At 41.9% G+C, this 16057-nt stretch overlaps 1 protein-coding gene across 1 annotated transcript in view; it reads left to right on the top strand.

The window, feature by feature from the left end:
* The window catches only part of LOC124234254 (E3 ubiquitin-protein ligase TTC3-like), a 121475-nt gene extending 105665 nt beyond the window's left edge, over window positions 1-15810 (top strand). The window contains exons 39-46 of the mRNA XM_046651505.1: window positions 1243-1343; window positions 3094-3184; window positions 3606-3707; window positions 6901-7262; window positions 9059-9179; window positions 9366-9500; window positions 12990-13082; window positions 14267-15810. Of these exons, the coding sequence (XP_046507461.1) occupies window positions 1243-1343; window positions 3094-3184; window positions 3606-3707; window positions 6901-7262; window positions 9059-9179; window positions 9366-9500; window positions 12990-13082; window positions 14267-14341 (1080 nt within the window). The 3' untranslated portion in view covers window positions 14342-15810. The remainder of the gene's footprint in view (window positions 1-1242; window positions 1344-3093; window positions 3185-3605; window positions 3708-6900; window positions 7263-9058; window positions 9180-9365; window positions 9501-12989; window positions 13083-14266) is intronic.
* The last annotated feature ends 247 nt before the right edge of the window (window positions 15811-16057 follow it).

The following is a 16057-nucleotide window of genomic DNA, read 5'->3' as shown; positions in this document are numbered from 1 at the left end:
CCCATAATCCTCCTTCCCTGAAGCAACCACTGTCCGTGCATATACCTTTACCATTTTCTGCCCTTATGCTTATGTTGTGTTACATAGCTGTACTCACAGTGTACACCAAGCTTTGTAACCTGCTTGCTTTCTTTAACATTGTACGTCAGTCATTTTCCATGCTCTATGCCTTGAATGGCTTCATCATGCTGAGCCAAGTGATCTACCATGTAAACGTAGTTGCCAGTACTAGAAAAGGAACTTGGAAGTAATCCACTTATTAAGAATATACTCTCTCCTGCCCCCAGAAGAATATATACCGATGTCAGTATACTATTTGAGCAGCTACTGAGACAATAGTCAAGATTATGACCTCTGGCAATATTTGATTGAGTTCCTGAAACATGGTGGCTTTGTTTTTCTAATTGAGAAACAAATGTTATTTATTGGTATATGTGTCTATGATTATTCTGGGAAAATAAGGCTTAGTTTATTGCAATCTTCAAACATGAGTGCTTTAATTAAATATTGACTATGCAGCTGCTTCTAAGGAAAGGAAGAAAAAAAAGCCAAAGTACCTATACTTTGTGAATCTTATGCCAGCATCTATATTCCCGAGCTTGTTCAGTTCCCCTTTACAGCATTTGGCAAGCAGGTTTGCCTGGTGGGCCCTGTCAAGGTTAATGCACTTGGATTAAAACAAGGCAGATTTATGTTTCCTGCTGTGACTCTTAAAAAAATGGCCACTTGGCTTATGGGGAAGCCAGAGAGTCTAAAGGTCTTAAAACATGCCCCAGAGGCTCTTGCTGCCTGTGCTGAGAACAAGTTCTCTGAGGCCTTTAGATTCGGTAGGCTGCAGCCTGGGGGTTATTTTGCAGGCCCCTGACCCTGTGCTCACCATACACAGGACCATAGAAAAGGCACGCCAGGTGTATGTGGCCCAGCTCTGTGCTTGTATACGGCTTAATCATTAAACCATGTGGAAAGTTTCAAATCTGAGGAAAGTATCATTTAAGGTACATAATTTTACTGTTGTGTTGTTACTGTATTTTCAAATTCCAGAGTTTCGATTCCTGTTTACTTGAGTTAAATTATAGCATTTATAATTTATATTCTAACTTGAGTTAAAATATAGTCAAGTTCTAGTGACTGTCATCATATGTCATTGAAGGAGAAACTTGGAAGTGGTTTGGAAGTTTTAACAACTTTAAAATAGTTTCCGTTTTTCAGTTTTAAAATACACGTTCTCTAATCTAATGGCAGGTATCTGTGCTTGAAAACCAGAAGGAGACAGAGCTGTATAAGTTACAGATCATGGAATCACAAGCAGAAGGGTATCTTAAGAACCTGAAGCTAATGAGCAGGTACTGTGTGGTGTCACAGGTCTCTCTCAGCATGTCATTCAGTAAATAAAAGTTAGAGCTGATTTGAGGGAAAAAACCTTTCCATTAGGACTATTTTATTTTTAATAGTTAGACAAAACATGTTGAGGGGTTAGAAAAATGAAAACATAAACAAAAATGATAAAAATTATCCGTAATTCTAAATTGAGATACAACTAGTTAATATTTTAAAATAAATTCAGTAAGTATTTGAAAAAAATGAAAATATATATATGTGTTTTCACTAAGTAGTGTATAGGAAGCTTCCTTTCATATCAGTAATTACATTTCTCCCACCTAATATTCAAAGACTGGCTGGTGTTCCAGCAGAGGAACGTGTCATGATTTATCATACACCACTGTGTGGGAGAGTGGGGTTGTTTGCACATTTTGTTAAAAGCTACACTACAGCGAGTAATCTTGTAGCTAAATTTTTATGCACATTATTAGTCATTTCCATGCAATAAATTTCTGGAATGAAGATCACATTTTCAAGGCTTTTTAAACAGTTGCCTTCCATAAGAACAGTTACTTAACAGTGTCTTAATGATGCAGAGTCTGGGAAGGTCGTTTCAAAAGATATTCACCTGTGGTCATTTTTTGAACTCTCCATAATCTTTACGTGTTTTTGTTTGTTTTGTTTTCTTTTTGGAATAAGGTTTACCTGGGAATCCTAGAGGATCTTGCATCTAGCACTTTTCTATGTGGCATGGGGTTACTTTTCATCTGGTCCTTTTATTATATTCCATACACAGGTTTTGACTTTTTAATCTCAAGTTTTTCATCCTTCCTAGTGCTTTTTGATTTAAATTTCAAGCCCTCACTGTTGAACCAGAGATTCTGTGGGTCATGGAAAAAGTTTTAATATATAGTTGTTTATTTCTTCATTTTTCGAGATGGTTTTTTTTCTCATGGGAAAACCTTTCTGATATAGGTAAACTAATCTACAGCTGAGGCTGAGACCAAGTAGCGTTCAGATGCTCCGCACTCCCCATGGGCTGTGCATTGGGGCACATCTGGGAAACAAGGATATCGCGGACCTTATTTTATCTGACAGTATCGACTTCCTTATTAAGGTAGCTTCCTTCTTAGGGATTCTATGCTAACTCGGCCCATTCCACCAAAGGGTAACAAAAGAGAAAAGATGTGAAAGGAGTGTTCTGGTTTTTCTTTAAGATGTATAATGAGAACTCACACAATCATGGATTGATAGTGTTACTGATCTTCTCAATTAGGAGTAGAAAGCTTGTCTGTCACTTTCAATAGACCAGATTCATGAGGAGCTGAGATAATAACTTATCGTAGTCTATCAGGCCCCACCCATTATTTTACAGTAAGGTAAGGATGAGGGTTTTATTGGAATGTTTTAAATGTTCCAAGTTCCCTTTTTTTTTTTAAATGTGAAGATAGCCATTGATGTTAAATGTGAAGATGTCAAATGAAGAATGGTGAAATCTTCAAATTCGGGGAAAGAAAAATTCAGGAGAATATTTGCTTTCTCCTTACCAATTTTGGGGTTTTGTTTAGATCAATAATTAGAATTTCCTCAAAGTGAGTTTGTAAGATATATAATTCTTTGGAAATAGTTGTTTTTTTGTGTGTGTGATCGTGTTAATTGTATCTTTCTCTCATATTTAAATGTTTGTTTTTATTTGTACCTAGTTCTTTCAATTTTTAAACAAATGTCTGAAGTTAGACATGAAAGCAGTTTGATATTTTTCTACTTTTTCAGTGATTCTGCAGCATATCCTGACATAGAGTCTGACAGACATTCATGGGAATCGTTTGTTTCTGATGTTGGAAAAGAAATTGAGAAAGCAAAGGTAAGTTATAAAACATTTTATAATTCTGTGAAAATCTATATGCTGGTTATAATTCTCAGGAGGCTAGTGTCATTGAAACGGTTTCTTTTCTGAGCTGGTAAAGGCAATATATATTTTTTGTTGTAATTATTAAGAAGAACTTTTCATGAAAATAATGCTGTTTTCTTAACTGTCTTAAGCTGTGCCCTTGATTGATAAGATTAGAGAAGTTATGTTTGATAAGGCTGTATTCTGATTAATGAGGTCTTATTTTGAACTTCTTGCAGTTGTAATCCCTTGCAACTCAGTTATATTTCTTGTAAAATCGTTGACCATTTGTAATGTATAGTAGGAAAAAGTATTTTAAAAAAGTATTAATTCACAATTGTGGTTTTCCTTTGGAATTTGTTAGAAAATGTAACACTTTTCCTTCTACCTACAGTCTCAGTTTGAAGAACAAATTCAGGCAATTAAAAATGGTTCTCGGCTCAGTGAACTTTCTAAAGTGCAGATTTCTGAGCTTTCCTTTCCTGCCTGTAGCACAGTAAGTCTATCACAACTTTTTTGTTTGTTTGTTTTTGAACAAAAGAAAACAGAAACAACTAGAAGGATCTGCAACTAAGATATACAACTGTGTACGGAGAGGGGGTTTGGGGAAATAAAACAGGAAAAAAAAAAACCAGAAAACTAGTAAAGCACAGTTTCTTTCTTAACTGATCGAAGTAGTTTGTTATTTTCTAGGAGTGGGGATGGGATGGATAATTGCCTTGATGCTTTCATTGTTGGTGCTACTGTTAACCTTTTAAGCTTTGTAGCTTCTTATATGAATGGAAGATAAGTGTTTTACATCAGTGTCTAAGGACAGGACTGAGGTGAACACACCACTGGTACATGTTTCTATCACTTTCATATACCTTAGTCTACTTTCTTTTCTGGATGCTGGAGGTGGTGTGTGTGTGTGTAATGATAATCTAGGAGTAGCAGACGTCTGTGGTTCAGGCAGGCCCTCTCTAGTAATACCACCTCAGATATAGTCTTATTCCTAGATACTTGGGGGCATAAGACCAAAGTCTAGAGATTAAGATCTGTTTCCTCATCAAACACAGAACGAAAACTACCATGCCTGAGACATACGAGTCCTGTCTTGGTCTGCCATATGATACTTTCTGCTAGTTTGAGGTATTTACTGAATCTTTTGAATAATAGTGGTTGCCAAACCTTGTCTTTATATTTTAAAATATGCAGTGCAGTAAAGAAAAACATTAACTCTATTTTGTGGACTTTAAAGTATGGCTAAGCATAGTATCACTTTATTGTGTTCTGGGATACATGGACACAGAGCAGATGCTCAGCAAACACTGAATTGAAATGAATTAACCCCAGAGGAGGTCAGACCATAAGAATTTAAAGAAGGACTCTCGCCAAGATTTAATTAGAGGTATGTTTCAGAATGTTTTGGTACAACATGGAAATCTTCTAGTTCTGAAATAGTTTCCTTATAGGAGACTGTTCTCCCTGGCACCTCATTTGCATCTTTCTGCTACTGCCAGACCTTTGCCTGGGCTGTTCCCCAGCCTGGAACACTGTCCTCATTCTCTGTATTTTGCCTTTCCTTGAAAGCCCAGTTGGGGCTGCCCTCGCTTGCCCCTCCCCCTGTGACCCTTCTGTCATATGTGTTTGGTCTCTTTAACTTAGATGACCGGCTCCCTGCAGTCAGGAGCCTGATCTTGAACATCTTTTTGTCTCTAGGACCTTGCACACTAAGCATTCAAACTTATTGTGCATTCGTCTGCAAAAGAAAGTTTCTAAAACATTAAAAAGTTTGGCTACTTTAAGTAAAATATTCTATTCCAGTCCAAAATTTTTTCTCTCCATTGAGCTGAGTAAGAAATAGAATTTTGTTTAGAAGTAAATTAAAGATCACTTATTATTTACAATTTTTATAAGTTCTTATGGCAGATATGGAAGGGAAGAAAAATGTTGATTCTTGGTAGAATACTATTAGTTTTTAATTCTAGCTTATGTAATTTTATAAATACGCAAAAGAATTTCAATATCCTAAATCCTGGGAACTCTCAGTGTGCTGGGAACTTGAGTAATAAGTATCCCTAAAAATAATTTACTTTGTGTCATTTCTCCCCCATTCATTCTTTGAGGATTTAGTGGTGATCAGGATTAGATGTGGTCTGTGCCCTCAAAGTGCATATGGGTTTGGGAAAAGAGACTTTAAACCCATAATTACAAGCAAAGTGCGCGCCCAGGTTTTTCACAGAAGCATAGACTACTATAGCAGCATGAATTAGAGGACACTAAGCTAGACTAGAGTCCAGGCCCCAGTGGCGGGCTCTCTGTTGGAGGTCTCAGTGAGTCACATGGGATGGGAATTAACCAGGCAGAGGAGTATGTGGGTATGTGTTTGAGGAGGAGTGGATGGTATGATGTCTGGAGGCTCAGAGTGTTCCAAACAGAAGAAACAGCATATTTGGAGGCTAGAAAAAAGAGAGAACACACTCCTTTCATAGAGAAAAAAGTTCAGTATGACAAAGGGGGTGATAGAAAGCTTATAGTACCCAGGGGTGAGAACATAGGAAACCTTATTCTGTAAGGCAAATTCAGCAGTTTGGACTTCTCCTCAGGTCACCAGAAAGCTGGTATAGGTTCAAGTAAGGGAACGACATCAGCCTTATACTTTGTGATGATCACTTGACTGCAGTGTGGAGAGATGGTAGGAGAGGGGCCTGAGTGATTTCCAGTTGACCTGTTATTAACTCATTGCCACCGACCATGTCCTAGATCAGGGAGTGGCAGTGGGATGGGTGGAGGGCAGAGAACAGACTTGAGAGGGATTTAGGAGATACGGTTGAAAGAGCTGTGCTGCTCGTGAGATTGGGGTGTGGTGTCTGGGTGTTGGGGAGTCAAGGATGGGCCTGGGTTTCTATCAGTGAGGTGGGCACAAGGGGAAGAGCAGGGTGAGGAGATTGCAGCAAGGCTGGTTTTGAAGGCATTACGTTTGAGTGGCCTTGGACTCACCCAAGTGGGTTTGCCCATTAAGAAGCTTGGATTTGCAGGCTTGGATCTCAGGAAAATATTCTAGACTGATCAGCAGCAAGCACTATGGTTCCTGAGGCATGAGAGGATGTGAAGTGGCCTGGGGAGAGGTGGAGCAGGAGGTAGAAGTTTGGGCCTCAGACAGCACCATAAGGAGCATCAATACTTAAGGCACAGACAGGCGCTAGAACTGTAGGGAGAGCTGAGGGGGCCCTGGAGAGGTGGGAGGGAAGCCAGCAGCCTGGAGCCATGAAGAGCTCATTTGGAGAAAGAGAAGGTGACTGGCAACATGTAGGTGTCTCTTGGTCTTAATGTGATGGAGGCTGCTGGGGGCCTTGGCAAGGGTGGTTTTGGGGGTGTTGGGACAGCTATTTTGATTCATTAGCCACATGGTTTTCTTCTTCTCTTTTTTAGTATGTGGCCGCCAGCACAGCATGGCCCCTAACAGAGCAGTGTAGGTCCACGTCTAGGAACTGAGCCTGGGCCGCCAAAGTGGACCACACTGAGCTTAACCATTAGGCCACTGGGGCTCACCCCGATCAGTAAATTTTTTTAAACAAAAACATTTAATTTATTGTATCCAAGTAGCCTGTGCAATTGAGCACCCAGGTTTTATTATAGTTGTGCTTAATTGTCAGTCTTTGTCCGTGGATGTTTCTCTAAATACTACTGTGGTGTGTTCCTCACAGATTCATCCTAGGTCACTTCTTGAGTCTGTAGGCCGTGATAATCAAGGTCCCTCGGCTTCTGTGAGTCACGAGACTGGAAGCCAAACAACAGCTCCCGAGGATTCAGATCTGGTCTCTGCCAGGGACTGCTCAGCGGAGGCTCCCTCTCCACCGCTGCCAGGATCGCTCTCCAGTCAGCCGGAAGTCGCCCGGCTGCCAGAGCATAAGAGTGCTGGCCAAGCATCACAGTCAAAACAAAGCCTCATGGCGGACCAGAAGCTGCCTGTTCCTCCAGGACGTGCTACTCGTTCAAGCCAGTCTCCAAAAAAGCCATTCAATAGTATTATCGAGCACTTGTCACTGGTATTCCCCTGTTACAACAGGTACGGATATAAATGCCTATGACTCTGTTAACTACTATTGAACTGAGGTTTCCTGCTCAGATAAAATTATGGCCAATTGGGGGCTGAAGTGGAAAGGAGTGCATAATCGTTTTACTCAGAAAGACAAGTGCTGCCTTTTCTTTTCATAAACATAGAGGTGAGCATTTTTGAATAGCCTTTTTAATGTGCATATCTAGACTGAAAACACTGAACACTGGTAATCACCACTCATCAGAACCCATGGCAATTTGCTAAAGTTTTGATGATATCAGTAACACTCTCCAACACTAGTTACAGAATCACTAAATGAACTGCAAAACGCTAGTTTCATGTCATTTTGGGAAAAAATAACACATATAGCAAAGAAGGCAGCAGCATCTTACACCTTGTTGGACAACATCTGATTTGTTAGGCGTGAGACTGAGGAGACTAGATGGAACCTGACAGCAGATCAGGCGTGTGGGCTTGTCACAAAGGCATCCTCCTGAAGGTGGGAGAGCTGCTTTTAACTGGGTCAGCTGGAGTTATCTTCCGGACACTTCAGTAGAGCTTCTGCATTGACCTCTGACCTCGCACCCCAGGTTAGTGCGAGGGGGTGGAGGTGCTCCTTGGCTCAGCCAAGGGAAACGATGAGGTTGAGGGAGTGTCTCTGGCACACAGCTGGGAAGAAAGGAATCCACATCTAGGAATGACTCTCTGCACCTTCCATGTTATTTCTGTCTTTGATATAATGTTAGTTGCAAGCTTTGAAATTATACGTTTGAAACAAAGTAGTCATTAAATTATGATTGGCCAGAATTAGTGTTTGGCATCCATCAGTAGAGCCCTGCCCATGTGTAAGTATATTTTGTCTGCACATGGGCGTATTTCGCCCTGTCTCAGTTTGAGAAATGTAAGTTCTCTCAATAGCAATTACTATGCCAGTTGTAAAAATATTCATGTTGTAATTACTGAAAGTACTTAGAAATAAAATTGTTTGTGATCCTGACCAAACTTGATAGAGTGTAAACAACCAAATAGAAACACATTATTATTTTCTGAAAGTTAAAACATTTGGGGTATTAGTGGTACAATATCAGGTTCCTCTTGATTAATAGTATATTCCCATCCACGGGTAACTTGTGAAACGTTCAGGCTGTGAAAAACCTTCTGGGTTAGATGTGTGAGGAAGATTGGCCCTGAGCTTAACATCTGTTGCCAGTCTTCCTCTCCTTTTTCTTGAGGAATATTGTTGCTCAGGTAACATCTGTGCCAATCTTCCTCTGTTTTATGTGGGACGCCACCACAGCATGGCTTGACAAGCAGTGCTAGGTCCACACCCAGAATCTGAACCTGTGAACCCCAGGCCACCAAAGCAGAGCATGCAAACTTAACCACTGTGCCCCCGGGCCAGCCCCTGTTGGTTCGATTTTTTAAGGGAGGAAGTCAACAAAAGTAATTTCCTCTTAGGTAGAGATTTTATTGATTTCATGTCAGAACCAGTGGTGTCTGATCATTCAGTGATTTTTGCATAAAGCTATGATGGAGCCAGGCTGTAAGAAGTCAGTTTTCTGAGTAGGATGGATGTCCTAAATGGATCTAGCAGACATGCTGTTACTATGAAATTCTATTAAATAAATATTTAGAAATAATATTGAAATTTTCGTAACTCCTTGGAAAGAGAGATTCTGCTGCTTTTTATATGCAGTTAATATTGTAGCTTACAAATTAATTTTGTTTGTATTTGTTTTTGTTTCTTTTAATTGTTGGGTTAATAATGGCCCAGTGGAAAACTTTATCTCCACTTTCCCTTTCAGCACCCAGCTTGCTGGTTTTATTAAAAAAGTGCGAAACAAAAACAAGAACTCGTTGTCAGGTTTGAGTATTGATGAAATTGTCCAAAGAGTGACAGAACACATTCTAGATGAACAGAAAAAGGTCAGTATTTCATCCAGATACAATAGAATGTTCCACTTTGTCCTTATCTGTTTATAAAATGAGAACTGTAAAAAACAACAAAAAAAATGCTTCCAGCCAAAATATGGAGAGGGATTTACTGAAGACAGAAGATGGTCAAGCTTTTGAGTAACTGAACTTGCTTCCCCACCCACGTTTTCTCTGTAGCCCAATCCAGGAAAGGACAAGAGGCCATCTGAGCCCAGCTCTGCCGCTTCTGTGCCCAGAGCCTCGCAGGGCCCTCCCTCGGCGATCACCGGACCGTCACCCAGAACCAAGGGGCAGAAGACGGAGGATGACCCCGTGAGTGTTGTGTGTGTGACTGTAGAGTCAGTTTTGTTTTTTTTAATGAACAACAAGAAGGAAACAAAACTGTTAGTCCATGATTGAGCCTCGTTCTTTTCATTTCTAGACCTGATTTATTTGATCTTAAAATTAGAAACCGGGGCTGGCCCCGTGGCCGAGTGGTTAAGTTCGCGCGCTCCGCTGCAGGCGGCCCAGTGTTTCGTCAGTTCGAATCCTGGGCGCGGACATGGCACCGCTCATCAAACCACGCTGAGGTGGCGTCCCACATGGCACAACTAGAAGGACCCACAACTAAGAATATACAACTATGTACTGGGGGGCTTTGGGGAGAAAAAGGAAAAAAAAAAATTAGAAACCAAATATGGGTGTCCTTGAGTGTCCCGTCAGAACAGTCAGTAAAGGACAAGGTCATTGTCTCTCTGCCGTGGGGCCCCATGCAAAGAAACCCCTAAACTGAAGTGGCTAGAGGAGCTCTGACCTCATGGTTGGAACTGGACCTCAGACAGTGAAATACATTCATCTTTTATATCGAGTGTGGTGTTTTGAATAGTTGGGAAAAATGATTTTTGAATAACTTTCTTCTGTGTGACCCTGGACTTTAGAATCACACAGACTTGGTTCCATCGCTTAGTAACACTGTGGCTCCGATCATGTCTGCTTATTCAGCTTGCTGTCTGGATGAAGTGCTGCAGTAGAATGACCAGGCTCGAGCGCTGGTCGGTTGCTTCCCTTCTTACCCCTCAAGTGCCCGAGGGGCCCCTGGAATGAGCTAGACTTCAGTTGTTTATTGTCCTTTTAGACAATAAAAATGTTACATTTTCATAGAACTTTTTATAAAGTACCTTAATATCTATGACCTCAATTGATGAAGCATTGTAATTGCCTTTATTTTCTGAATGAGGAAGTTGAGGCACAGATGACTCCTGCAGCGCACCAGCGTGTGTTCATTTGAATGAATGTGCAGCATGTAATTCCCTAATCCTCTCGGCACTGGCTGGCTGGTTGTGGGGACCATGTGGTAGGCACTGAACACATGGTTAAAAGAGAGGCCGTCCTCTCTGTGGCTCAGGACCGTGGTCTCCAGATTGAATTCTGGTGTCACACATTTTCCGTTTTGTCCAGCTGTGGTACCAGAGTGTAGGTGAAATTGAAATTAGAAGAGTTGCAGGCCCATTGTGGAGTCAGCAGTGCAGGATTGCACAGGAGTGCTAGGTTGCTGACTTAAGCTGAGCTTAAGCTGAGTCTTCTTGCGAACTTATTTTTATTCCTCCCGTCCATTTTCACCTTTTACTACCCCTTGGAGATTTTCCACACCACATACACTCAGGTCCCAGAGGGTCTCACCCCCGCGCTCACCCCAAAGAGAAAGCTCTTGAGCATGCAGAGCATTCCCGCAAGGCCTGACTGAGTCCCTCCCTCTCCCAGGGGTGTCCCCAGCTGGTCACAGGCCCTGTGGTCCTCCAGCCAGGCAGCGTGCTCAGCATTCCCACTGACACCTTAGTGTGTGTGGTGGGTGTGCAGGTGTGTGTGCGTGCCTGCAAGTTTATTGGCCACCTCCACCCCAAGATAGACTCTAATCACCTGGGCGGAGAGATCTTTGTATTTCACAGTTGATGTCGTAAAAGTAAAGGTGTAAAAGCTGACTTAGAGTAAAAATACGTATTCAAACTGGAATTAATTTGATAATTGTAAGTAGTTTTTAAAAAATTAAAAGTAGTTTGCTTTATATTTTTAAATTATAAAAGTAATACATGTTCACAATAGAAAATACAAATAAAAAGAACATTTAAAGAACCCCAAATCCCCCCAAACCAGTATTATCACATTGGTATATATTTTTCTGAACCCTCTTGTATGCGTTTGTATGTGAATTTAGTTTAAACTGTACAGACGTTTTGTGTCCTTTCTTTTTCCACTTAGAAATATATTATGCCCACTTTCCGTGCTAAGAAATAGTCAAACTGTGAATTTTTCAAGCCAAGCCTACCTCTGAGCTTGGTAGAGGTCTTAACCGGCCTTTCCCAGCGTTGATGCCTCCATTTTTCCCAGACCCTCCGATTGGGGCCACAGAGGAGGGAGAAGAAACTCATTCTGCCCCATCTGCCCCATCTCTGCCTGGGCAGCGCCCATGCCTGGGAAAGACAGAAACCACATTCAGCAGTTCACGGTCTTCAGTCCTTTAGGCACTGTCCCCAGCTCCACTCCCTGACCTTAATCCCACTGCCAGGGCTGCATTCATTCACTCCCTCAACAGTTTATGGAGCATCGGATCGGGGCCAAGTTCCTTGCCAGCTGCTAAGGACGTTGAATCAGGGTGCTCAGAGTTAAGAGGGGAGTGCGAGTCAAGAATAATGATGCAGCGTGGGGTGATGCCGTGAGCTGCAGGGGAGCTCTGTGCCTGGTCCTAGGGGGCCACTCTGGCTCTGCTTTCACATAGGAAATGCTGTCTGTGCTCACCAGACTGTGAGCTGCTTGAGCCGGAAACCCTCCCATTCATGTGTCCCAGAGCCCGCACAACCCCTGACCATGGCTGTTTGCTGAATGAGCCATCACTTTGTTTTGTTTTGATTTGCACAAGTAATCCACATTCATAGAAACTTTAGAAAGTAGCAAAGGAAAAAATTAAATCTCTCTTAACCAAAGTAACCATTGTTGCTATTTTCTGTCTTTCCAGACTTTTCTAGACATCTCTCTATACACACATTCTCTTTATTTTTTTAAAAATTGAATTATGCGATACATACTGTTTTGTAACCTACTTTTATTCAGAGGGATGTTGTGACCAGCTCTCTGTGTTGGAGATTGTGGACTTGCACCATGATTTTCATCGGCCCGATGATAGTCCATAGTGTGTATCTGTTGTAATTTATGTTACTGTCCCCAACTGTTAGAAAGCTGGATGAATGATTAATTTGTAACATTCAACTAGTACCATATTTTAGTTGTGGGGTGGGATAAATAGGCATTTATAATATTTTACCTGGGAATCTGGTAACCATAGAAAACATTTTTTTCTCTGAGAAAATTAGAACTTTAAAAGTATGCTTTTCCTTTTTATGTTTATATTTTTTTCTAAGAAATTCTATTAAAAAAATAAGTTGTGGGGCTGGCCCCGTGGCCGAGTGGTTAAGTTCGCGCGCTCCGCTGCAGGCGGCCCAGTGTTTCGTTAGTTCGAATCCTGGGCGCGGACATGGCACTGCTCATCAAACCACGCTGAGGCAGCGTCCCACATGCCACAACTAGAAGGACCCACAACGTAGAATACACAACTGTGTACCGGGGGGCTTTGAGGAGAAAAAGGAAAAAATAAAATCTTTAAAAAAAAAAAAAAAAAAAAAAAGTTGTTCCCTCAGTCTGCTTAGCTGTAATTGGGAATAATTTGCCACCTTAGTGATGAAAGTGTTTGGAGGCCACTTGTAGGAGGAGTTCGTGTAGTAAAAAGGATTGTAGTTATTCATTATTATTCAGATACGTTTGTTTCCACAGGCACTGGGTGCAGATTCCTGTGAAATATGCCATGAGGTGTTCAAATCCAAAAATGTGCGTGTGCTAAGATGTGGGCACAAGTTTCACAAAGGGGTAAGCATTCTCTTTGGCCATCCTCATATCATTCCATTTTGACTATGAAGTATTTTGAAAATAAAAAGGGACTTCTTATCTAGGCATCAATGCTTGCTGTGTTTTCCAAGCATTTTCTTTGTAAACCTCCTCGCATCGATGTTCACTGTCTCCCTTTGCAAAGGCTGGTGCTGTGGGAAGGGGCGAGGTGCTGGGCCCGAGGTGTGCGGCTTGGCAGATGGTCCTCTCCGCCCATCACATCATGGGTGGAGGAGAACAGGTGGTTCCATCAACCACTTTGGTGCTGAAATGCAAAGCAGGATTAGTTCCTTTAAAGATGATTTCTTACACAAGGCTAAATTGATGCACGGTGCAGCATTTGTCAGTTTAGTGCAGTGTGTGAAGTAAGTTTAGCATTTTAGAAAGGAGAACTAATGCTAACTGGGTCCCTTCTGCCTGACCCCGGCAGACCAGCTTGTACCTTTCCAGGATTTGTGGGCGACTGTTTTGGGTGCTATGAGCATTCTTCCTGCACCCCTGCCACTGGGTCAGAACAGATCAGGTCTCTGCTGTGTCAGTTCATTGATCCCTGAGAAAAGCGATCGACATAGTGTGCTCACCAGGAGTTGGCAGCTCGCAGTCTCTTGCATGGCCTGCCTCCCTCAGGTAGAGCGGTGTCATGCCTGGGCCCTCAGACTCTACACACACACCCAACTCCATAGCAGCAGCAGGCCAGTCTGGAGCAACCTGGGACCATGATGTGTAGACAGGCTCCATTAAGGGCTGCAGTGTGCGGGCTGTCGGGATGTGCAGGGACCAAGACCACACAGAGAGGGGATGGGTTAAGAACTGGGTGAGTGAGTCCAAGAGCCAAGAAAATGCTAGCCTCTAGAAGTCAAGGCAGGTGAAGCACCAAGAAAGGGACTGGAGTGTGGGGGGAAGCGGAGGGGAGGGCAAGGCCATCCCCTGAGGTCAGGTCAGAGGCCCCGAGTATTCCTGGGTCAGAGTCTGAGGAGGGATTGTTTGTTCCCGGGGCTTGTTCCACACTCCGAGTCTGAGCAGGCTTCAGTGTCCCTGAGTGTGGGAGGCTCCAGGCCCCCGAGACTTCAAGGTGAAGTTAGCCATGTCTGTGAGGAGCAGCATAGGAGAGCTGAGGCTCTACATGCTCCTGAAGGCATTAACAGAGTTTCTTTCCTCCTTTTCAGTGTTTTAAGCAGTGGCTCAAAGGGCAGAGCACTTGCCCTGCCTGCCTTGACCGTGATCTCCTGTCAGAAGAGTAGCCGGCACTTTCCGGAAGAGGCCAGCCTACTATTCTAGGTAGTCTCAGTTCACTGGAGAGTGATTTGCTGGTTTGTTGACTTGGAAGAATAACAGTATGCTAAAAGGCACACATCTGAAGATTCTTTGCACTGTGGGTCACAGTGCTAACAAATGGAGAGCTTTAATATAGTTGATAGTAATTTGCCCACTCTGATTCAACATTTTGATAATAGCCAAAGGGTGGCTAATAAAATTAAGTGTAACCACAATTCTTACGTTTTTGGGGCTGCTACAGAGGCGCTGTCTGAGATGGAAGGCTTCTTTTGGAAAGTATCTGAGCGCCTCAAAGCAGTACTTGAATTATAAGTATTCTTGATCTATTAAAGTGCCCCAGATTAAAATTTTTATGAGTCAGTGTTCCTAAAAATATGCCTACATTTTTCCTCAAAGATTCTGCATTTAAAAAATGGGCTTAGGCAAACCACATTTTAATATGTAATGTTAAAGTATTGGCTGATTTAGACCAAAAGATTCAAATCTCTTCTTGAAACACTGCATAATTTTTATTTTTCATTTCATGATTTTATTTCCCCCTAGTAGATTTGTAAAGTGCTTATTTTTCATCTTGTAAAGATAGAATCTGATTTTTGAAAATCGAGTACAAAACATTTTATTAGTATCAGCCAAGCCTTTTTTGTCCCTAAAACCAAGGCTGCATATTCATCATCCCAACCCCACATTTGGAACTTACTCTCTGAGTACCTTACTATTCTCATTAGTGGCATTTGTCCTTCTTCATTACTTAGATGACAAGCGTTTGGGTATCTGTCTCACACAACAGTCACTGTGGGGAAACAGTCACCACCATGCCCCTTCCTTCTCCCACCACCAAAAGAGATTGTGTAATTAGACAGTCCTGAAGTGTCCCTGTTACAGTTGCTCCGGGGTTGACGTTTGTGTAAAGTAATGCATGCACTCTTGTACTGTGGCTTGAGAACAAAACTGTAACTGCGTTAGAAACTGTGAAAAATTAGATATCTTTAGTGACTTTAGACAGTGGTCAATGTAGAAACATGAATTCTGGACACATTCCATTTCTCTCAAACAGGAAGGATCAAAAATGTTTTTCAGTGTGTTCTTTGTTCCCCTGGAAGCTCACAATCCCAAGTTCATGAGCCGATGTGGTCGCCTTCCTGTGCCTTGGTTCCTTGTGAGTTTTGATGTGATAGTGACTTAGTCCATAGAAGCTCACTCGCTATTTTGAAGCAGATTCTCCATGCAGGTCCCTAAAGCATTGTCTGCATGTTCATAATAACTGAGAACTGTAGATACTAAGATATGTAGGAGGGACCAACTTTTAAAGCAGCAGGTATGAAAGAAGAGAGCAGCTGGAGAGTGAGAGAACGTGTTTTGTACATAACTTCCAATACTTGTGAACATGCCTTACACATGTCCTGTAAGTGTCAAAATAAAGAGCATTCTAAAATAATAGCAGTTTACTGTCGTGCTTGTACAGTCTTTCTCAAATAATTGTAAAAATGCATTTTACTTGAAAATTCAAGACACAAACGTTATGTTAACATTTTAAAAAGTGACTTCATTTACAAAGAAGAGCCCTCTTATGCCCGAGGAGTCTAACCACTGGTCTTAGGACATTTGAGAGCCTGGATCAGAACATTGCTTTGTGCCTGGATAAAGGTTCAAGCTCAAGTTCACAAGATTCGCTGTTTGAATTT

Source organism: Equus quagga, unplaced genomic scaffold (genome assembly GCF_021613505.1).
Source record: "Equus quagga isolate Etosha38 unplaced genomic scaffold, UCLA_HA_Equagga_1.0 73442_RagTag, whole genome shotgun sequence".
NCBI classification, from domain to species: Eukaryota; Metazoa; Chordata; class Mammalia; order Perissodactyla; family Equidae; genus Equus; species Equus quagga.
Note: the sequence above shows the minus strand (reverse complement) of the source record. Positions and strands in the feature narration are given on the sequence as shown.